Raw genomic sequence first — 21,740 nt, forward strand, 5'->3', positions numbered from 1 at the left:
TTCAGCATCCTTGCCTTCTTGAAGAATGAGCTTCTGTTGGGCTGTATTGCGGTCCAAAAAGAAAAATGGAGGCCCAAAGAACCCCTCCATAAATGAGTACTCTATACCCTCCACGAATACAACTATCCGTCATTTAAAAAGCAATACGAAACAGCCCTCTAATGGGATACAAGAAAGTGCTGTCACAGCTGTCATCAAGGCTGATTCCTTGACACTAAATCATATCTACATCAAAGGGGATCATAACGCTGCCCAGAATTACGTGATTTTTGAATAATTTATCTTCCGTTCTTATTCGTTAGCTAGTTATATTTGAGGGTTTTCAAGTCGATTGGCCCAATTGTCTCTTTGCTACCCATCCCAGCGGTTATCGCAGCGGGGTTCATAACACAGGTTCATTTATACACAGATGAACTGTGGGTAACCGTTTGGGTTGAAGACACCGAAGTTTCCAGAGTCACAGTTGTTCACGCAGTCCTTGTAGTCACTGCAAGGTTCTAGGGGATCTTTAGCCATAGGAAATAGTGAGTGGAGGTGGTATTTACCTCCAGCTCCTCCGGCATCGACGAAGGCCATTCCTAAGACAGATAGGTAGGAGAAGAGTTGAGAAAGTCTCATGGTTTTAAGTTGATTCTGGCAAGTAAATTAGATTCCACAGTGACTGGCATGTAATAGGGACTAACAGAATTTAGGGATTTGAAGCCGCGGTCGGATTCGAGGGTAAGTTGAGCTTTTGATCAAGAATGAGCTGCAGAACTAGGGAAAGAGCGGCAGAGACAGAGTTTATAGGAAATCCTGAATTAAACCCCAGAGATAACATCACATTATTAGAGGAAGAATAAAAAATGCAATCTAAGTAGCTTTTGATCATTCTCTTGTGTAAAAGGGATTCTCCCGATAATGCTAAGACTAGTTACGCCACAGCCATAAATTGACACTGATATCAAATAGCGGAAGTGGAATAAAAAGGAATGAGGAACTCTTCCATGTCTCACGTACTATAAAAATCATAGCAAGTAATCATATCTCTCAAAACACTAATTATTATAGTGAGAGCCTAAATTTCCCTTTCTTCCCATGCATCATGCAGATTCATTCAGGTGACCAATCCTGATTGACAATTAGTCCAATAGCGTGATTCATTCGCAAATTACAGTAAAGGTCCTACCTGATTCTAAACAGTACTATATATTAGATTCGGGCAGATTTTAGCGGTGTGACTTGCATTAACTGAAGAACTATTCACACCGTTACATCATAAATAGGGGAAACACTTGCTAGGTAGATCAAGTTACGAGGAGTGATCGGCAATCTGTTGAAGGTATTGTCTTTTTAGTAGCCTGTTCAGCCAGTAACAAGCGCTCACAAGTAAAATTCAATATCTAAGCTATTGAAAATAGAGTTTTATTGTCGATCACATTTGAGCCAATGAGACTCCGGATTATTGAACAATCTGATTTCAGAAAAGAAAAGTTAAAAAAATATGAGAAGCTTCAGGCCAGGGCCCAAGCTGAAAAATTGTGTTACTAGGGGGCGTAGCCTCAATACAGATTACTCTCCAGCTGCACCACGGTAAGTATACTGAGTCACCACCAAAACGGTTATACTTCGGCTTGTTAAGAACGTGACAATGGTAGAGTACACTTGCAATACTCCGAGTTGGTTGAAGAGCATTAATCCCACAACGCCCCCTAACTTCGGCTCCGACTTCTCTTGCAAACTATATGTGGTAGGACGGGATCTGGGAGAGTTTCGTGTTGGAGATGAGTCTCATATAACGTATATTTTTGCCCTTGGGTTTACCCACACCCTCGACACCTAAGTAGCAAGACTGGCATCACATGATCATAAAATTAGGCCAGAGCAAAGATCCACAGCTGTCGGAGCGCGAGAAAAAGAGGGATAAAGACCATAACCAAAAGGCTAGGGCGCCGATCGATCGGACCACAGTTCCGCATTCGGTAAACATCGGCAAATCTACACATCTCTCTTTCATGACTGTCGTAATTCGGTACCAACTTTGATGGTATTATAGACACCTGCCCAGGGAAGCAAGAAGGGGAAATCTGTGTCACTTAATTTTTCTAGGCATCAAGACGAAGACCATCCAGAAGAACAGGAAAGAAGAATGGAAAGGGCCAAAACAGGCCTACATGACAAAGTACAAAAGGCTGGTCCTTGCAACAACCATAAAACCTGCAGAGCCATCTATGCAAGGCCAAACGGAGGACTGCACCAAAAGACCGAGTAGTTGAGGTCAATGGGGGTCAATGCATCCAACTCGTATGTAATACAAATCAGAGGGCTACTGCACTCAACAACAAAGTTATTGTGATATAATCCAGTGATAGTAATAAGCCACGTTGGTAATAACCTCCGGCGTACCAAGCCCACAATTTTCCCGGCCGGATATAATACCAACAACCGTTCCAGTTGAATCCACCACCGGTCCGCCATGATCGCCGATACAAAATCCTTTGCCAGAATCTGACTGATCGCAAAATTGCCCGGCACCTATATCAATTCCTTCTGAACGGCATTCGGATGTTGACAAAGCCGGCACTTCAACCATGTGCAATTCTGCCGGGAATCTAGTGGAGAGGCCTTCAAGGCCGGTAAGGCCCCAACCGTATAACGTCAAAGCATCCCCAGTTTGGATAGAAGACTCCTTGGCCAGTGTCGCGTGGGAGGGCCCTGTTGTAGATGTTTTTAGAGTAAGAACTGCCACATTTGCGTCCCCGGTCAACTCGTTATAGTCAGGGTGGATCGTGACCAACGTTGGAGGACTTGAAGATGGTTCGTTGAGGCGGTTTGAAGCACCCCATTTAATGCTTATGTCTCTTGGAGAATGGCCCAAAACACAATCTGCGGCCGTGAGAAATTTGTTCGAAGAGACAAAGGTTCCAGCGCAGGCATATTGACTGCCGAATAGGCCTTGGGTGTAAACTGCACCGATAGAGATAGAGTTGGTTGTAGCAATACCCCCCACAATAGCCTGGGTAGGTATAACGACGAAGCCGAAGAGCAAAAGTGCGAGACGTGCGAAAGAGAGAGTATCTTTCATCATTCTGAAGATTTAGCTGTGACTTCATAATGCTAATCCGTTGGGAGCGCTTGACTTATATAGTTACGTTCTTCAACTGCGGCCTAATAAGGTTATACACCCGTTTCCTGCTCCTTATCGCAATTACTGTGTGTAAATTAGTGGGCCAAAAGGGGGTGGCGCCAGGACGCAGAGGACTAATCTTGTATTTGCCCTCCTACTGGACGAGATTGGTTCGATGATCAAGGAGCATGTGACGGGTCCTACTTGCCTCTCGTCGGAATTACCATCAGATGATCGGAAACTCCGTACGTTCCTAACATTATCTTGGAAGAATATGTGATATGGAAATGATTTCCTGGATTGTCTACAGACTATGGGTAAACGTCTCTCCATCCGAAGAACTTATCAGCGAAGAAAATCTGATTAGATGAGTGTTACACTCACTTTCACTCATTAGAAAAGTTGTTAGACTTAAGCTCCCAGGAGCCTATGATAACATCTCGCCCGAACAGACAGATTATTTTGATTCAGCTATCGAGGCGTAACATTGCGACGCTCCCAGGAGCCAGTGTTTGGTCATGCCAATAGCGAGTCTTACTTCCGTTGGTATTAATAAAAAATCAAAGAAAATCCAAATATGCCTCCACAGTTCCCCAAATGTGGCCAAGTATTGCACGAAGAATGCTCCTGGGAGCAATAGATCTGCACCAATTGTAACTAGCCAATTAAACAATTTTCACCAATTGTTCACCAAATACGTCCTGTTTACAATGGCAAGGATCGCCAAATGGCAATTTTACGATTTCCGCCCTTTGACTGGAAAGGGAAAAGCTGCACCAGGGGTCGGGCTAGCTCGTTGCGTTTTATTGAGCCTGCTTACTCAGATCGCCTCTTGGAAGGAGATTAGTATGCAAATTTGTACTTGCTCTACTCAGTGAGTAAAAGCGGCGAGGGGGTGAGCACTAGAACGGAAGGAGCGCGCCAAGCGTTGCCAGACCTTTTCCGGTATATATGTGAAAAATGCACATGTTCGGTGGTCCTTACTCCGATCGTTAGGCCCGCGGTTGATCCGGTAGTAGTGACTGGTCTTATAGCCCTAATCCATACCTAAACTAAGTTGATTTTCTCTTTGAAGCTTCCACTCCCGCTATGTAAGTAGAGTGATCTCACAGTACATTCTGAACACATTGCAGCAGCCCATATCTTGTACTCACCACCTCCGTTTCCAAGTAAATAATAGTAGATTGTATAATGAAAGGCACATCCAGGTGGTACATAATCTGCTTGTACCATCACTCCTCAACCTCAACACTCTCCACCCCAACCCCAAAGCCAGTCCAACCTCGAAATCCCTCCAAAAAACTCACCGCAGCCCTCAAACACCATCCATCCTTCTCATTCTTCCACTCCTCCAACATCCTAAACGCCCTCACAACCTTAACCACATGTGCATCACCCCAAAACTCCCCCTCCAAGCACCTCCCATAAACCCACCCCCAATCCCTCCCCCGCAGCTCAACCCCTGACACATCTTCCCCATCCCCAACCCCAGGCCTCAACTGCGCAACATAAACATAAAGAACAAACAACCAAAACTGCCTCAACACCCCCACCCTATAGCCCCAGGGAAACGAAGGCAAAAGAACCCTCAAAGCATGCCCCACGGTCAACAAATGCGCTAGGAAAAAGTCATACTCACCCTCCCCGTTCCGGGACCCGATGAGCAGAAGCCCCGCAAGGTCGACTACATCCCTGAATTGTTTTGCAGGGTTGACGATATCCCACGCATTCCAGTGCTCGAGGAGGGCGTGCTCTGCGTGTGCGAAGGTAGTCGCGATGTTTATGAAGCCTGGGACGGAGAAGAGGCTGGAGAAGCGGATGTCGGTGTGTACGCGGTGGAGGATTTCTTTTGCGGAGGTTGTTTTGTAGGTGGATGTGTCTGGGTATGGGGTGTCGAGGTAGTGGTGGATTGGGTCGCGGTCTGTGCAGCCGAGACTTAGGGCTTCGGTTGCGATTTGGGGGTGGGAGAATTCGTAGGCGTAGGCGAGGTGGATGAATGCGTGGCCGACTGGACAGTGGTTAGTTTCTGATTAGGGTGATTGGGGAGTGGGGAGGGCTTACGGCCGCCGATGAAGCCGTTGATTAGGGGTTGGGGCGGGGTGAAAAGGTACTCGTTTACGAGTTCTTTCCAGTCATTTTGGGTGTTGGCTAGTTCTTGGTCGAAGAAGGTGGTGTATGCGGCTGTGTATCTTGTTTCGATTGTTAGTTTGTTACGTGATGGGATGAAGGTAAATGTGTACTTCTTTTTCCCTAGGAATTGTCTCCAGTTATCCTTTGTAATTCCTGTGCGGATCAGTCCGTCGTTGAGGCTTTTGAGCTGAGGAGACTCGTTTTGATACATCTCGATCAACTTCTCGCATGGGTATTCTAGTAGATAGGCTGATCCGAGCATCTATCTCCGTTTAGAAGTGCATTGGTACCATTGAGGATGACGTACATGCGGCATATGGTTATGGAAGATAAGTTTTGGTTCAGACAGAACTGCATGATCTTGATGGTTTCGCTGCAAGAGCGAATATAGGGTTTTGGAACGCTCATCTGTAAGAGACTGTAGATCAAATGAAGAGATGGGAGGCAAGTCAAAATCTTGGTTTGAAGCCATGATTACCAGAAAGCTCTTTGCATTTAGGTAAACTAAGGTGAAAACTATGGAGTTAGGCCTGAGATAATCACAGAATATCGACTATTTTATGCTATACACCCTCGCGTTTCGGCGTTTGGAAGCTCCGCTCACCCCGAAATGGGGGGCTACTAACTTTACCTAGTAAGCCCTAGTCAGAAGGTCGACTCTTCGTTTCACAAGCAGTCTACGAATGCACTGAGTATGGCTGTAGGCAAGCAATCCTAGTGACAAATGATGTCCAGGTGTTAATACTATGGCTAGACTCAGAGTTCAATTCAACTACCTGGTCCGTCAACACCACTACCAACTGTATGTGCATATTATGACCTAATACTATGCCCCAAACACGATCCCCAATGACTTCTCCTCAATAGCAAGATACCAAGGAAGTCAGCGATTGTAGGATTCAATGTTTCTGATGAAAGGAGAATTAGGCGAGGCTGACGAACTATCCCCTTGGCCCACTACTTGCAGGTCGGATACCTTAGTGTTCGGTGCATCTTGTAGTAAGGTAATCCGACGATATTCTTAGAGATGATGGTGTTCGCCCCAGACAAGCATTGTCCACAAAGTTCAACGTCCGTGATAGATCCTTGAAGAGCTCTCACAACGGCGTGAGCTTCTTTGCTGGGGAGGAGAGCCAAAATTCTCGCTCGGACCGGATATAGACATGCAGATCCTAGTCGCGATAGTTCTCCATAAGAAGAATCTGGAGTGTACCTCGTCGGTGCGACCGGTAGCACCTAAGACATATTCGACCTCGCTTTATTTGAGCCATATCGGTGCAAATTGACTATGTGAGGATGGGAATATGCACAGAGAGACATCAGAGATCACTATTAATCCTTCCCAGCTGTCATAGATCGGATCGCGATCCAACCGGATGGATTTCCAGTATACCCTGCTCCCGGTACATAGACGACTCGGCCGCCGAACGGGAACGTGGGGACCCATATCTGTTGGCTTTCCAATAGGGCTCGATAGCCTACGTGCCTATCTGATTCTACACAGGATCAAGGCGCCTGCTGATTATAAATTGATGCTGCATTAGTAGTAGGAGGTCAAGAATCAGTTTCCTGTCTCAAGTAGCTACTGCTTGCCTTTAGCTTTCCTGCATACGTATCCTTACCTTCTTGGCAGGCCTTCTACTTTAAATAGTATATCGGCAACACCAGATACTTCACCGATTCGGGATATCGCTGCTAAAACACACCGACCCGACATGACTGGCACAGTTCACTTAGCTACCTCCGAAGTAATTGGCAAACAGTTGCCACTGAGAGGTCGAAATTGCACCCTTGAGCCAGTAACCATTTTAATTGACATGGACATTGACATCGTGAACGCGCAAAACCCGTGAGCGTCCCAAAAGCCGACAAAAGCCGAGGTCGACCCACCGACGATCTAGACTTGCCGAATCAAAGCCAGAATTGCGGCGGGTTGTTTCCTGGAACGCTCGGAGATCAACGGTGGTTCCTGAAGAAGGTTAACTGGTGCGTAGCAATGTCGTCATGGAATAATTGAGAAGCGAAAACGGAGAACCTTGAAAGGAATGGTATCATATGATCACTGTTAGTCACTGTCCAACATACTGGAAGCTATAAAACCGTTCCCAGACCCTTCCCGAGCAACTCCATCCCAATTTGAAGTCTATTCACCCGCAAACTAACACCATGAGCACATATCCAACTGCATTTTGCGCCGCCCAAGTCGTGGGCTTGACTGGTGCCGCCTGGCTTTCTGGTAAGGTCTTCCACGCACCGTCAAGTCGAAATTCAGTGGATGATCATTCTAATAATAGTCAAAAGGCAAAATCCTCTCCTTGAGCACAATCACTGTGCCCGCGCTTATACAATCGACACGCGAAGATAGATTGCCGCTCGACGCTGCTGTCAAATTATGGCGGAACCTGTATAACAGAGGCAAAAGCCAAGCTCCTCCTATCGCCGCTGCCACCTCCGCAGCGTTTCTCTATTGTGCCTGGGCCGTTCGCGCTAGTACGACGCTAGCCCCGTTGGCCCCGACTCATAGCTCTTCTTTGTACTGTGTTGCAGCGGCTTTGACACTGGGTATCGTACCATACACCCTTGGCATGATGCTTGGTACCAACAACAAGTTGATGGACCTCGCCAACTCGGGTCGGGTGGTAGATGAGAAGTCGAGCGTGGAAGTCGAGTCATTGTTGTCCCGGTGGCTGAAGCTCAACGCCGGTCGGGGATTGTTACCGCTGGTGGGTGGCCTTGTTGCTCTTACTGCAGCTATTCCTTGGCCACTGGAGATGATTTAATTTCGGGCCCTCGCTTTGTCTTTGTGCTTCTTTGGGGGGGATTTGCAATCGCGCTGCATGATAGTAGAATTGGTGTCGGTGGGACTCTTGGCGTGGGTTGCATTCTTTGTCGTTTCATGAGATCAATTGATGATCAGTTCAATGCTACTCACTCGTTAACTCTCTTTTAGTAGAAAATAGCGAGATAATATTGTACAGAGATGATACTGTGCATACTAGAGTGTCGACCCTGAATAGAGAGTATATGATCTTTGAATACTGCTGAATGTCTGCACCAAGCGATCCTGGTACCGATTCGGTATGAAACACCGTCGCGCTCGAGGAATGTTCATCTTTTTCCAAAGCCGGAAGCTGATGTTAACGTCCAGCACGTGCAACGAGTGAGTCATGTGGAATGGTTACACGGAGCAAACAGTGCAAATCGCATTGGTTAATACACGCGGCTGACAACGTCCATCGACTAAGCCCTGCGATAATCGTGTCGATCTTCCTGTCAGCAAGGAAACTAAGGAAGCACTGCATTGCTGCGCCCTAACTCCCGTCTGACGACTCTACTGGCCATTCGGCGACTTGTTAAAATACGGTAATTCGAAGACAGTTGTAAGCAAGAGCAATTGGCTCGACCAGAAGTAAACGCTCTAATGGTGACTCTTACCCCAGACATCATTATGCAATGTTGGCAGCTGGAGGAGTATAATGTTTTGAGAACCAAATACTAACCTATACAGCGGCTCCTGTTACGCATCTGGACTCAACCGAGGACGTTGAGCACACCCAGACCATTCCTCCCGTTCATACTTCATCGCCCTAACGCGTATTCAAAAGGCAGAATGGCCTCAACAGACACCCAGCTAAGCCTGAAACCACATCATCATGTAGTCAAAATTGAAGGCGCCCGCGAAGACAGCGAAAACCACGGTGAAGATCTCATCTCCCAGCTGAAGTCCATCCCCTCCGATATAACAGCGCTCCGGATCGAAGAGGACGCCCCATCCGACAAGGAATGGGCCATTCTCGGCTCACACTTCACCGACATCCAGTCCTTGGAATTAGAGAGCGGATTTAACGAGGACCTCAATGACAAGGAATTGCCTCTGCATTGGCCCCTCAAGCGGTGCCAAATCTCCAGTGCCTGCGGGGAAGTCACTCGAACTCCGCATATACGGCAAGGCCGCGTGAGCCATCTCATCCTGTTGCTTACCTCCGGTATTCGCTTCGAAGGGCCCACGTCGAGTGAGTTGAGTAAAGCACATTCCCAAGCGATTGCCCGGGGTGAAGAGAAAGCCGATTTCATCACTGTGAAAGAGGGCACTCCAGAGGAAAGGCAAATCCAAATCACATCGATCCCTGAGCTGGCCAGCAAATGGATGATTAATAAATACGAGGGTAAGGAGCACCAGTTGGAAGAAGATAACCACCCACCGCCGACGATCAACCTACGCACGCTAGAAATTCTAGAAAACGATGCCATCGACACCTTCTGCCGAATGACCCTCGCATTGCCCCATCTCATTGAGAACCTGACGACGCTAAACCTCCGCTCAACGCATTGCCTGGATTTCCATTTCCTACACGAAAGCATGATCCAGCAGTTTTTACCACAGCTTACTGGACTGGAGACGCTAAAGTTGTCCGTCGGCGAGGTCTTCACCGACGAGTCCCGTCTACACACATTATATAAATGGCTCCCACCAAACATATCGACCCTCCGATTCCGAGGCCCAGCATCCCTAACCAAATCCACAGAGTGGAACAACTGGGTCCAGGCCTTCGCCGAGCGCGATTTTCTCCCCAATCTCAAGCGACTCTCTTTCGTCCTGGACCTTGACTACGAGCCAAGCGATAGCTCCTTTGGTCGCAAGAAAAATCTAAAAACAATCCCCGAGCACACCCTCCACGAAGCCCGCGCAGCATGCGAGCCCCTCTACGAAGCCGCCCGAAACCGCGGCATCGTCATCGAACGTCTCTACGACGAATGGTCAGACGAGTGCCAGATTCTGAGACAAGTCGACGATCGGTGGCTATGCTGACCCCATACACCTCACAAAAACCCCTGTACAATAGAAAACCAGTAACCAATGATACCCCCCACTCCATATGAACATGATATAGAAGAGAATAAAAAAACAGGCGACTCCATTCTCCCGCATGATATCCCCACCTCCATATTGAATACCTATTCTAGAAAGCACCTCGTAGTCGTGTTCGAACTCCGTCGTATCCGCATAATCTGCCGAAACGAGTATAAACTCCTCAGCCAGATGCAAAGTCAGCCCAGTGGATCCCGCCAAGACCACAAAGGCTCGAAATAACTTAAGCTCCAAAAACTTCCTTTCCCTGTTTGGGCGGGACTAGGCAGACAGAATTCCCACTCGCGCGAATCAAAAGATGCCTCGGGCGCGGTCTTACGGTGGATACGAATACGAGGGGTCCGGTTTTTGCGTTTTGGTGGGAGTTTACCCTACATAAGGTATATAAGAGGAGTGAGATCCTGGAGTCTTTTTATATTAATTTTCCACCATATTCTTATTTCTACGGTCTACCTGGTGTAGAATCTTTTCATTCATTTACAGAGATACATATACAGACGGACAGAACAGACAATATTCATGGTTGAGTGATTAACGACACATAGAAAATGAGCGATACGGAAAGTACACAGACGTATGTACTCCACATTTCCCAGCCCTGTCGATACAACCTTTCCCTCGATACTAGTATACAACCTACACTACCTACTAGTATACAACATATACAAAATAAACCCACTAACAAAAGAAAAACACAGTATATCAACAACAACAACCTCCACAACCCAAACAACAACCTCCACAAAACCCGCCGCAACAACAAAAACCCAAACCTTCCCACTCGCCCACCCCCCACCCCCAAAACACACCCTCCGCCTTACCCCCCACCTCACCCTCCAAATCCAACAACTAACGCCCACCTCCCGCCGCCCGATCCCCATCCTCGAAGTCTACCAACCTACCCGCTTCGGCAAAACACTGGGCGATGCGCCGCGCAAGTTGACGGCCAGGGACATGTACATTGTCCAGAGCGATGGGTATGCGCATTTACCTGAGGAACAACAGAATCAGGGTGGTGTTGTCGGGGTGATTTATATGCCGGCCAAGGAGGAGAATAGGAAGATGGCGTTTCCCGGGGGTGGGGTGTGGTTTCCGGTTGGGGAGGGGTGGGAGGTTAGTGTTACTGTGAGGGGAGGGTATCGGTTTATGTTTAAGGGGAGGGCGGATGGAGTGAGTCGCGTTGTGGAATGGGAGAAAAGGGTGGCTAAGGGGAGGTCGTCGTCGGCGTCGGAGGGGAGTGAGACGAATGCGGATTGGAGGTTTACGTTGAATATTGCTGAGCTGGGGCTGAGGAGGCCGTGCTTGGCGACGTTGACGAAGCAGGGTCTGAAGGTTGGGGGGTGGGATCGCGCACAGAGGGAGTATCTGGCGTCGTCATTACGAAGTGGGAATGAGGTGGAGGAAGATGCAGCGCTGTATACGTCTGTCTTGACGATGGGGGTCTATGTGGCAGCGCAAGAGGGTTGGTTGAATCAATATCTTTAAGGAGGTTGTATGGTCATTGTTTCATTGTCTCATTCTGTTTCGTTTCGACCGGCTTAAAAATGTATAGCAAGCTTGATACCCCCCAGTTTACAATTAGTGATTGAGACCCAGTTCCACACCCTTGATCTGCAATGCCAATAGTCGCGAGTAGTACCGACACAACGCCAAATTGCCGCCCATGAACCAGAAGCCGGGGTGTCCGCTGCGCTGCCAGATCGTACGCATCTCGCCTTCTTCATTATATCCCCAAACACTCTGGATGCGATCCGCCACCTCGTCGCCGAAGATGATGCGCGCCTGCGTTCTCATGTTCTGGTAGCCCGTCGCGAAAATGATCTCATCGGCCTCCAGCTCGGAGCCGTCGGCGAAGCGCAATCCCTGTGGAATAACTTCGGCAATCTCCTGTCCCTGTTTAACCTTGACCTTACCGTCGACGATGAGCTGACTGGCCCCCACGTCGATGTAGTAACCGCCACCGCGCTGGAGGTACTTGATCAGTAGACCCGCATCATCCGGTCCACGGTCCACTTTGAAGCCCGCCTTCTCCAATCCGTCCAGAGTCGCCTTGTCGTTCTGGTTTTGGACCGCGGTGACCTTCTTCTGCTGCGCCTTGAACAGGTCCGACGGAATGCTCCACAGGAACAAGTCGGCATCTTCAACCGGTGGGGCACTCTCCTCGTACAGGCCCTTGAGCCCTATATCGGTGATGGATTTGGAAGAGATGACACATGTTGAACTACGCTGGACCATAGTTACGTCGTATCCCTTCTCGAAATAGTCATGTGCAATGTCATGACCCGAGTTGCAGGATCCGACCACAACTGCCTTCTTGCCTTTGCTGTTGGGGTCCGCACCGGGGAACTCAGAACTGTGGCAGATGCGCTTCCCCTGGAAAGTCTCAACGCCCTTGAATTCAGGCAGGTTTTTCTTACCCGAGTGACCAGTCGCCTGGATAACATGACGTGGATTGAAGGTACGAGTCTCGACTGTGCCGTCTTCCTTCTGTCGTTGGAGCTCGATGGTCCATACGTTGTTTGCGTCGCTCCAGGAGGTAGACTGAAGCTTGGTTTTAGTCCACACATTCAGTTCAAGAAGCTTGGCATAGCATTCAAAGAACTCCGCGAGTTTGTCCTTAGGCGTGAAGATGGGCCAGTTTGCCGGGAACTGAAGGTAGGGCATATGGTCGAACCATACAGGGTCATGCAGAACCAGCTGGTGATACCGCCTACGCCAGTTATCTCCGATGCGATCTTCTTCGTCAATAATCAGAGCATCGATGTCGAGCATTTTCAGACGGGCGGCGATTGTCAGTCCAGCTTGGCCAGCACCTGGTGAAGTTAGCTTATCTGGTGAAAGGAGGGGGTGGGACCAATGTACATACCAACGATCAAAACCGTCGGGCTCTTCCCTTCATAGTTGAAATCGGCGGTCCGTCTATCCTGCCAATTCCGCCTATCATGATGCTCCCCATGCGATACGCCCACGGGCCGGTGATGGTTAATCTTTTCCTCACTTCCCTTGATCTCCAACAGTGACGTGAAGAATGTGAAAATCTTCCACTCGCCGTCCTTCTCGGCCAGTCGGACAACACCCTTTCCACTTCCCGCGTCGGTAGCGACCTTAATGAAAAACTGAACTCCGGTGACATCGCCGAAGGCATCGATAGGGAAAATAGCAGGTGCCTTGAAGGCGGACGATCGATCGATTTCTACTTGTAGCAAACGGGGATTTTCCTGGAGGAATCTGGTGATGTTCTCTTGGCCCTTGATGGTACGGAAGTCCCATGTCAGAACGAGATGGTCTCGCCAGTAACCATCTTCAAGGAACAGTTTCGAGATCTCCTGGGGTTGCTTTAGTCCCAACGCCGTGTTCAGCAGTCGTATCACCTCCGACGCGATCTTGTCAGCGTCAATGCCAGTTGACGAGCATGTTGCGGGAAACGCTCCCACGGGGACGTTGAAGGAGCCGGGCTCGATTCTGTCTTTGGAAGCGAGGGCCATCACGTAGTTCTCTGGTATGAAGAAGAAGAAGAACAGGATAAGGGGGGAGATAGGTGCGGGGAATAATAGGAATGTGAGGGCGGGGTAAAACAAGACAGCACGGGGTCACTCTGGTCGCTCTTCCCTGCTTTGTTATTTATACTCCCACACCCCACTTTGCGTACAACTGTCCGTGGAGCTTCAGCCGCACTTTAGTAACGGTGAGTACTTATAAGTGCGGTGGGCTCCCCTCAGTCATTCGTTCTTTCCGAGAAGCAGTCAAGCCACATTGTCTCACTTCCATTGCGAGGGACTTCCCCCCAACCTCAATCTTGCTCAAACACCGGCTATTCTTTCTTCTGCTAACAGAAATTAGGTAGACTCCCTCGGGCTAGATCCCAACAGCTACCCACTTACCCCTCAGTGGCATCTGCACCACCGAGTTGTCGACCCACTAGTGCTGATCCTGGTTACTATAAGAGGTATGGATAGGCTCCGACTCACCATTATGGGGCACATTGCAGGGATTTCGTGCAGAAAATGCGTGCAGGACATGGGAGAATGGTTCCTACTGGCACATAGTGTTGCCCATGTGACCGGCTGCATGAATGGATCGGAAGGAAACCGGGATCGGGCCAAGTCCGTGATGCTGGTGATATCCCGATATCCTGTGCAATGCCCACAACATCCAAGATGCTTGTTGTTCACAACAGCAACAACAAACAACAACAGCAGCAGCAAAAAGAACAAAAAGATACTCATGAGATGCTCCCACGCGGATTTGAACCGCGGACCTCATGATTACTAGTCATGCGCTCTACCAACTGAGCCATAGGAGCTTCGGATGAGATCTGCTTCCACGCGGATTCGAACCGCGGACCTCATGATTACTAGTCATGCGCTCTACCAACTGAGCCATAGAAGCTGATTGGATGTGCTGCTTCGCAGTTTATTGCAATATAAAATTTTGACCAAGTAAGCTTGAATGAGTAAACGTCGGGCTTCGATGGATCTGTGTCGGACGGAGAACATCCTTAAGCATCTTCCACATTCATTCAGTGATTTACCGAATGGTTATACCGATTGTCATACCCGAGGGTTCTCGGTATGTCTGCGGCATTTATAACTGACTAGCTTTTAGGTTTCTGCATAAGGATTTATAAAGTTATGAAAGGCTCACTCGGCCTCCGCTTCGGCAACTCAACCAGGATCGTTCAAGGAAAGTTCCACTCACTTGTATCGAATCGCATATCTCATCTCCTTACTAGTATACACAAAACGGATAATTATCCTAAGCACCCCGCAATCTGCCCCAGTCTCCTCCGCATTCCAGGGGAGCTCACTACCGAACCCCATACCCGAAACCTTAAAACCAAGACTAGTATCAAACATCATACCGCAATTCTCTCATATCAGTCCTCGATATTGGATATCCTCTACGCAGGAAGTGGGGTATACGGAGTATGAGCTAAAACCCACTCGAGGGATTAGAACTAGTCAAATTAGTTAAGTCCGAGGATTCTCCGGCTTCTCGACGAGACGACGATCATTCGCAGCGTGGTCTACGTATGGTGAATCGTCTCTCTGGTGGAATCCATATTCCACGCTATACTGCATCCTGAGGCTCTTTACCCATTGTTATTCGTTGTTCTGATGATACCAAGCCTCCAGAGGGTCTGACGAGTCGAAGGTGAGTTGGCTATAGACGATTGTGCTAAGATCTTGGGCTATTGTTCCGTAATATTTTACCGGCTATAAATACCATCGAGAGGGGTATGAGAAAAAAATGTTATCCGGTTTTTTTTGGTCAGCTCTTGCAATGTTTTACAGTAGAATACGGTCTGTGGCCTCAACGGCCGCCGTGACGAGCCTTTTCACAGCGACTGTCGCTCAGGCTGGGAATTGCTCATCATCTGTGATTCCCCATCCATCCATACCTGGAGGACAGGTACTGGATCTCTCTGCCGTTCCGGTATCGAATTATGCATACGATGAATCTACACTAGACTTCTGCAATGTGACGGTCACATATACCCACCCAGGGAAGAATGATACCATCCATGCCACAGTCTGGCTCCCCTTCTCCAACTGGAACCACCGACTCCAGGGCTCCGGCGGAGGCGGATTCGCCATGAGATCGGAAGATGCCGTCCTTGCGGCAGCTGTGGCCCAGAACTATACGGTCCTAGCCACGGACGGAGGCCACGACTTGAACTCGCAGAGTTCAGCATCATGGTCCCTGGACGCTTCAGGAAATGTGAACATGGCGTTACTAGAGGACTTCGCCTACGTCGCTCTCGGCGACGCCGCGACTATCGGCAAACAGATCGCCACCAGTTTCTATGGTCTTGCTCCGCGATACTCATACTGGAATGGGTGCTCGACAGGCGGTAGACAGGGTCTGATGCTCGCACAGCGATATCCAACCGCGTACGACGGTATCATGGCTGCTGCTCCAGCAATTAATTGGGCCAGTTTTCTGGTCGCAGAGTTCTGGCCCCAGTTTGTCATGAATCAGCTTAACGCTTTTCCTCCAACTTGTGTCTCGGATGCTATTACTGCTGCGGCGATTAAGGCGTGCGATGATATCGACGGAGTTCTGGACGGGGTGATTTCTGCGCCCGACTTGTGTGATTTCGATCCATTTACTACGGTTGACACGAGGGTAAATTGTAGTGGAGTCAGTGTGAGAATCTCCAAGAAGGATGCTGAGGTGGCCAACAGTGCATGGGAAGGATTCAGGTCTTCTGAGGGCTCGTTTCTATGGTACGGACTTGATAAGGGCACGCCCCTGTCGATGGGCGCATCGAGTCTCGCGAGCACCGTATGCTCGACACCGTTCAACTGCACCGGCTCTCCGTTTGCAATCTCTCCAGACTGGATCCGCCGGTTTGTCCTGCAAGATCCATCCTTCGACCTCACCACGCTGGATCACAAAGCTCTCGATAGGGTATTCTCTCTTTCTAAGGAAAGATACAACGACATAATCAGCACCGATAATCCAGACCTCTCCGCCTTCAAACAGGCAGGTGGAAAGATGATAACCTGGCATGGGCTCTCTGACACATTGATCTTCCCCAAGGGCACAGAACAATACTACAAAAGGGTGGAAGAGAAGGACCCATCCGTGCGAGACTTTTACCGCTTTTTCAAAGCCCCAGGGGTACATCATTGTTCTGGTGGTGTGGGGCCTGTCCCCGTTGATCCGTTGAGCCAGGTGGTAGATTGGGTGGAAAATGGCGTCGTGCCTGAGACTGTTGATGCTCTGGCTGCTGATGGACGGAGAAGAAACTTGTGTCAATATCCGCTCGTTTCGGTGTATAAGGGTGGCGATGTTAAGGATGCAGCGAGTTATCGGTGTGAAGAAGGTTATTAGTGATGTGTCTAGGTAGTCTTGCCATTGCGAGCTTTGAATGGATTACATATGAACTATATTTCTAGAAGTGGTTCTTGTTGCTCATGCGCAGGTGACATGTACGGCGAACCAGTCGAGTCTTAACGGACAATTAAATCCTTGGGATTTGAGCAGTTTCACCGAAACCTCGCTATTCACATTCTGCCACAGCTGCCACGCACTTTTAATCATAAGTTCTAGTAAAGCCTTAGGATTTATTCTTCTATAATCTTCCATGATTATATTAGCAGAGGTGACAGTTCATAATCCAGGTCGAGCTGTTGGAAGAGATTCCAGGGACGCGATATTCTTCTCGTGTACCGAACGAGTGGGTTGGGCTGTTCGAAGCCCAAGACTCAGGTGATGAGTCTGTCTTGAGACAAGTTATAATACTTCACAGTCATGGTGTGTCTTGTAATGTCGAGAAACTTCTTGGGCTGATCAACATACCTGCTTCTACGTCAAGGTTTCTCTCTACCACCACCTCTATACAATCAATTTCTGATATATGCTCTCTAGTATATCTAAAACTGCCGCATTCGGGATTGACAGTAAACAGACTTGTCACTTAGGGTTGTTGCTACAATGTAGATAGTGCAGTCCTGATTGATGAGGCCGATAGTAGTGTGCCTTGCGCACGGATACCGATCCTACGCCAAAACGCTTAAGGAATAGTATAGACTAACTAGACAAAGCCTTTAATATGTACTTCAATCGACTTCCCCTCATCTCAACATCTTGAACGTACCAGCTCCCTAAGAATTTCGTACTGGAGGTCAACTATACCTTGCCAAAATGAACTATTTTATTAATCCCTCAGCTTACCACGCAGCTGGTTAAGATCAATTCGACACAGAAACCTTGTGTCTAATTGATTTCATCAAATATATGCACTCTACATCTCCAGTTTCGTTCAGAAATCATCCCTACCCGCCAGACTGGGGCCTTGACCGTCCTTGCCTGCATAAAGCAGTCAAAGAGTTCTTGAAAGGAGCTATACCACTGCTTGACACACCTGGATTCAAGGAGTACAGCAAACAGCCGATCTCCAAGTTAGAGGCGAAGAATGAATCCCCTGTACCTTTGTTTATGAGCCATGGGTGCGACGTTGCCAAGTCCTCGCCAACAAAGGCATAGTATCCTTTAAAAACAACGTGCCAGGCTTGCCATAGATTGTCGAAACGACTGGCGCCCTGGTGGTAGACGTGTCAATCGCAAGTTCCCGTTAACGTCGAAATCGTAAGGGTAGTTGTCAGCTCATATGCGGACTGGTAAACCGAGTATGGCCAAAACACACCATGTGCCTGTAAGTTTGGCCCGGGATCTCAAGCCTCCAGTGAAGGTTGTTCCGCAGCATATCAATTGCTTGGACAAGCAATGCCATCTGAATTTTGAACGTACCTTCCCAGGACTTGGGAGTTCGCCTGCTTTGGTGATCATGACTAAAGAGCTAATGGTCTCAGCTAAGTTAAATCCATTCGCAATCGCTCGAACGGCCCATCTTCTCTGGGAGTGCTAGTTGCTCCGGTGCCAGGGTTATAGCCCAGATCATCCACTCTGCTTTCTATTGAGGTACATGTGCACTCCACGATAAGGCTTTCTGCCAAAATTCTCATAGAGCTGCGACCATATACTCATATTTGCTCAGGTCCGGCACAAGGAGAGAACCAAAAGCAGCAGCAGAAAACACAAGTATGTTCATCATTCTTCGTACTCGAAGTGTAGAATTCCAATAGCAACAAATCGCTTCATGAAAGCAAGCAATTTATTGCTGGCGATATTACCGTCATAAAGTGAGGCTAACGAGGCCCCGAAGGGCCACCAATCGCAGATGTAGGGTCATACTCCCTAGTAATCATGGACCAATTTAAAGTCGTTTCGAGTCCCTGGGTACCTCGTTGGTGTTTGGCTAACGGTCCAGGCTTACTACCCTCGGTCCAGAAAGTGACTGTGTTAAGGCCCTTATAGCTGGACTGGCTCAGCAGCTCTAGATTAATCAGGATTTGTTTAGGCAGGCGTGTTATCACTTATAATTTTTTTAAGTGGTGACTAGAATCATGTTGGCCGTAAGAGCTTTGAGTTCTGGATGTGCACTGCACATTGCAGCGTACATCCACTTCGCAGTACAGATAATTGTGCATCTTTGTTGCGAGGTGTATGCGCTTCGTCAAAGACAGCAATCTCGAAGAGCCCGACCAGAGAACTACTCCATTTTCGAGGCGGCTGAGATGGACTATAAGTGATCTTCTCCCTTTCACACCACAGCTTTGCTGCACATGGGCCGTGACGAGTAGTCAATAGTATTGAATCTCTCCTGCCCACTCCAGAGTACAATTCTGATGACTATCTGGCTGCTAGTGATGTCTGATCTATCATTGCGTTGGGACTGAGTGCTTTACCAGTCAGTTTGTGACCCCATCAGGGGTTAACCATGGGTGAACGAGACCAGGTCCTCAACGGTATTTAGGATTTGCCGAATCTGGACCACTTCGTCGATTAGTTCGAGCAGCGCGAATACCGACGCGTGCTGTGGTAGTGTGCTTCTATCCATCTTAGTCACAGGAATGGTTCCCTCGAGCTCACGGCACATGTTATCGAAATCGAGATTTGCGACATATGTAGATAGTGCCGCGCTGACCTTCAGTAGTTGATCCCTTAGAGTAGGATTACAAGTAGGAAGTACCTCTACTCGCTGTTCAATGGCCCCTATTATCAGTAGAAGTGCTACGCTTGAAGCAACTTCTGTGGGACCTGCCGATTGACCTCCGTCAGTGCATGACAGATGGCGAGAAACAGGACAGCCAGAGTGTCAACAAAGATGTGCGCTGCCTCCCATGAAGTCCAATGACGTTGTTTCGCGCGACTATTTATTTTCCGGGAGATGACACATTTTCCATCTCTGCGACGTACAGCTGCTGTGAAAGAACTTTCACGACCATTCTGACTCTGCGAGGGGGTAAATATGGTAGTGTTCAATATCTAGTTGATGACTATTCCTTGTAATGAGTACTCCGCTGCCTGATTTTACGGTGAATAAGCCGGTTGGGTAGTCTGACACTGTTTCGGACGATTCAATGACCAGAATTATACTAAGCATTTCGAGAAAATTAGCTTGAGTAATGCATCCGTTCTGCCAAAACCCACTGAGCTTTTCATTTGTCAACCCGTTGAAAGGCTGCTCCTGACGTTCATGGATTTATCTTCAGCCGGTCGAAAGTATAAATCACGGAGTATTTGTAGTCGAGACGGTACGTAATTCTAGCGCTAATCCGTATGTAGCTATTATCTTGGTCCCCAACATCTCCCCCCACCTCGAAAGAAAGATCTTTCAATGTCGATATTCATGAAAAATTCGTCCACTTCAACAAACACCATTCCGGTCCCCGGCGCTGGCGGGGGTGACGGCGGTCACGGTAGCCCCTAGGGGCATAGTTTCGAGGACCCCTTGGGTAGTACCGTGTTCTATCGAGCTGGACTCCTGTCCGGTATTCAATAATGTAGTGGTTATCATCATTAATATCAGCAGTAACGACAACAGCAGAAGTAGCACTATTACTATGGCGGCGGCTGACTGAGGAGAGGAAGAATTCTGTTGGGCCTCACAACGGGCTTTAGTCCAAGGACATAACTATCCCTGTCATTCATGCCTTGACTGCAAGGCATTGGCGGCTGTTATGTGCAATGATCTCCTGTGTTTTCTGATGTTTGCTAGCTCTTTATGTCTATAGACAAGGTGGAGGGCTTTTTCTGTGATCTCGGCGACGTGACCTACGTCGACACCGCGACCAGTGATAGTTTCACATCGAGCTCTTTATGCATCCATCTTTCGAAAGACAGTCTTTTCCATTCACACCATTCACAGATATAGGATGCTGTAAGTTGGAATGGTTCTGGTGGAGCCTAGAGGTCATCCTTCCTCACGGGGTAGGATGCATGGGGAGCATTATCCTAGCTCTGTCAACCAATCCAGCACTGAGCCACGCAAAGTTGCTGATGGTTGCTTTTGTCTGATTATTCGCATATATGCCCATTGATATTAGTGCGCCAATAAACGAAGTCATGTCTTTATAGCAGATCCTATCATTGATTATTTGACGGCTAGATTGTCCTTAATGGCCAATACTAGATACGACAAGATCATTTCGTAAGCTATCGATCCAGTACCTTACAAGGTATATCTCGTGAGGACGGTTTGCGAATTGTCGGGGATGAACGCTGGCAGCGCTTAAAGTGTTATAGACAGTTTAGTTGCTGGTTAAGCCCTAAGAATAATATTAAATCTTGAATTGCCTGAGATCTGGCTTAACGATCTTGTCAATAAAGCTTCAATATCCTACGGTCCAATTCATACTGTCTTTACTTAGCCGAAAGTCCAACTACACTATCAGGATTGTTTGGTCATGCTCAGCCGAAGTAGGTATAGAGCAAAGCAAGCCTTTTTCTATAATTTGTGGGCTATATTGCAGTTGAGCATGCTGCATTGTATTGTCGTTGGCAAACCTCGCCTGTTATAAAAGAAGGTAGGCCTATCAGTGTCCTGTATTCTTTTATATTGATAACACATGTTGTAAAGGGGGGCTGCTACCAATATCGAAGCGTTAAAATCTAAGATCCAATTAATCTTACTATTTTCTTCAGTGAGGATATGGCATCCAAGAATAAGGAATATGAGGTATTAAAGATGTCCACACCCTATACAAAGCCATTAGCTTCGGACCCCGTGCTGAATGTTCTCGTTCTTCTCGAGTTGGCAGCCTATTCTTGTTCGATTCTGGA

General features: G+C 48.1%; 10 protein-coding genes and 2 non-coding genes across 12 annotated transcripts; 4 read left to right on the forward strand and 8 right to left on the reverse strand.

The window, feature by feature from the left end:
- Positions 1–399: 399 nt before the first annotated feature.
- F9C07_4754 (uncharacterized protein) lies at positions 400–618 on the reverse strand (the record flags this gene model as incomplete). The annotated part of the gene is made up of 1 exon (XM_071511261.1): positions 400–618. The coding sequence occupies one exon, from the start codon at positions 616–618 to the stop codon at positions 400–402; it is 219 nt and encodes a 72-aa protein (XP_071364949.1).
- A 1,708-nt stretch (positions 619–2,326) lies between these two features.
- F9C07_4755 (putative serine protease) lies at positions 2,327–3,067 on the reverse strand (the record flags this gene model as incomplete). The annotated part of the gene is made up of 1 exon (XM_041285261.1): positions 2,327–3,067. The coding sequence occupies one exon, from the start codon at positions 3,065–3,067 to the stop codon at positions 2,327–2,329; it is 741 nt and encodes a 246-aa protein (XP_041144390.1).
- Positions 3,068–4,089: 1,022 nt separating this feature from the next.
- On the reverse strand, positions 4,090–5,760 carry F9C07_1389864 (uncharacterized protein). The gene is made up of 4 exons (XM_071508056.1): positions 5,544–5,760; positions 5,347–5,498; positions 5,168–5,295; positions 4,090–5,114 (listed from the first exon to the last, which is right to left on the reverse strand). The coding sequence occupies exons 1-4, from the start codon at positions 5,706–5,708 to the stop codon at positions 4,339–4,341; spliced, it is 1,221 nt and encodes a 406-aa protein (XP_071364950.1). The 5' UTR covers positions 5,709–5,760; the 3' UTR covers positions 4,090–4,338.
- A 1,568-nt stretch (positions 5,761–7,328) lies between these two features.
- Positions 7,329–10,468, forward strand: F9C07_2281798 (uncharacterized protein). The gene is made up of 2 exons (XM_071510525.1): positions 7,329–8,660; positions 8,745–10,468. The coding sequence occupies exons 1-2, from the start codon at positions 8,658–8,660 to the stop codon at positions 10,044–10,046; spliced, it is 1,305 nt and encodes a 434-aa protein (XP_071364951.1). The 5' UTR covers positions 7,329–8,657; the 3' UTR covers positions 10,047–10,468.
- Positions 7,403–8,016, forward strand: F9C07_4757 (uncharacterized protein; the record flags this gene model as incomplete). Its single annotated transcript, XM_041285250.2, has 2 exons — positions 7,403–7,472; positions 7,538–8,016. 2 exons carry the CDS (start codon positions 7,403–7,405, stop codon positions 8,014–8,016), a joined length of 549 nt encoding a protein of 182 aa, XP_041144392.2.
- F9C07_1389851 (uncharacterized protein) lies at positions 10,351–11,638 on the forward strand. Its single transcript, XM_071508055.1, has 2 exons — positions 10,351–10,680; positions 10,805–11,638. The coding sequence occupies exons 1-2, from the start codon at positions 10,655–10,657 to the stop codon at positions 11,589–11,591; spliced, it is 813 nt and encodes a 270-aa protein (XP_071364952.1). The 5' UTR covers positions 10,351–10,654; the 3' UTR covers positions 11,592–11,638.
- A 46-nt stretch (positions 11,639–11,684) lies between these two features.
- F9C07_4760 (flavin-binding monooxygenase-like protein) lies at positions 11,685–13,591 on the reverse strand (the record flags this gene model as incomplete). The annotated part of the gene is made up of 2 exons (XM_041290736.1): positions 11,685–12,919; positions 12,973–13,591. 2 exons carry the CDS (start codon positions 13,589–13,591, stop codon positions 11,685–11,687), a joined length of 1,854 nt encoding a protein of 617 aa, XP_041144393.1.
- A 745-nt stretch (positions 13,592–14,336) lies between these two features.
- F9C07_t125 lies at positions 14,337–14,409 on the reverse strand. The gene has a single exon. It is a non-coding gene; the product is annotated as a tRNA-Thr (tRNA).
- Positions 14,410–14,422: 13 nt separating this feature from the next.
- Positions 14,423–14,495, reverse strand: F9C07_t124. The gene has a single exon. It is a non-coding gene; the product is annotated as a tRNA-Thr (tRNA).
- A 701-nt stretch (positions 14,496–15,196) lies between these two features.
- On the forward strand, positions 15,197–16,986 carry F9C07_1389856 (Tannase/feruloyl esterase). The gene has a single exon (XM_041285251.2). The coding sequence runs from the start codon at positions 15,357–15,359 to the stop codon at positions 16,944–16,946; it is 1,590 nt and encodes a 529-aa protein (XP_041144394.2). The 5' UTR covers positions 15,197–15,356; the 3' UTR covers positions 16,947–16,986.
- Positions 16,987–17,320: 334 nt separating this feature from the next.
- F9C07_4762 (uncharacterized protein) lies at positions 17,321–18,404 on the reverse strand (the record flags this gene model as incomplete). The annotated part of the gene is made up of 2 exons (XM_071511262.1): positions 17,321–17,414; positions 18,262–18,404. The coding sequence occupies 2 exons, from the start codon at positions 18,402–18,404 to the stop codon at positions 17,321–17,323; spliced, it is 237 nt and encodes a 78-aa protein (XP_071364953.1).
- A 985-nt stretch (positions 18,405–19,389) lies between these two features.
- On the reverse strand, positions 19,390–19,903 carry F9C07_4763 (uncharacterized protein; the record flags this gene model as incomplete). The annotated part of the gene is made up of 2 exons (XM_071511263.1): positions 19,390–19,597; positions 19,875–19,903. 2 exons carry the CDS (start codon positions 19,901–19,903, stop codon positions 19,390–19,392), a joined length of 237 nt encoding a protein of 78 aa, XP_071364954.1.
- Between the last annotated feature and the right edge of the window lie 1,837 nt (positions 19,904–21,740).

This window comes from Aspergillus flavus, chromosome 3, assembly GCF_009017415.1.
Source record: "Aspergillus flavus chromosome 3, complete sequence".
In the NCBI taxonomy this organism is placed as follows: Eukaryota; Fungi; Ascomycota; class Eurotiomycetes; order Eurotiales; family Aspergillaceae; genus Aspergillus; species Aspergillus flavus.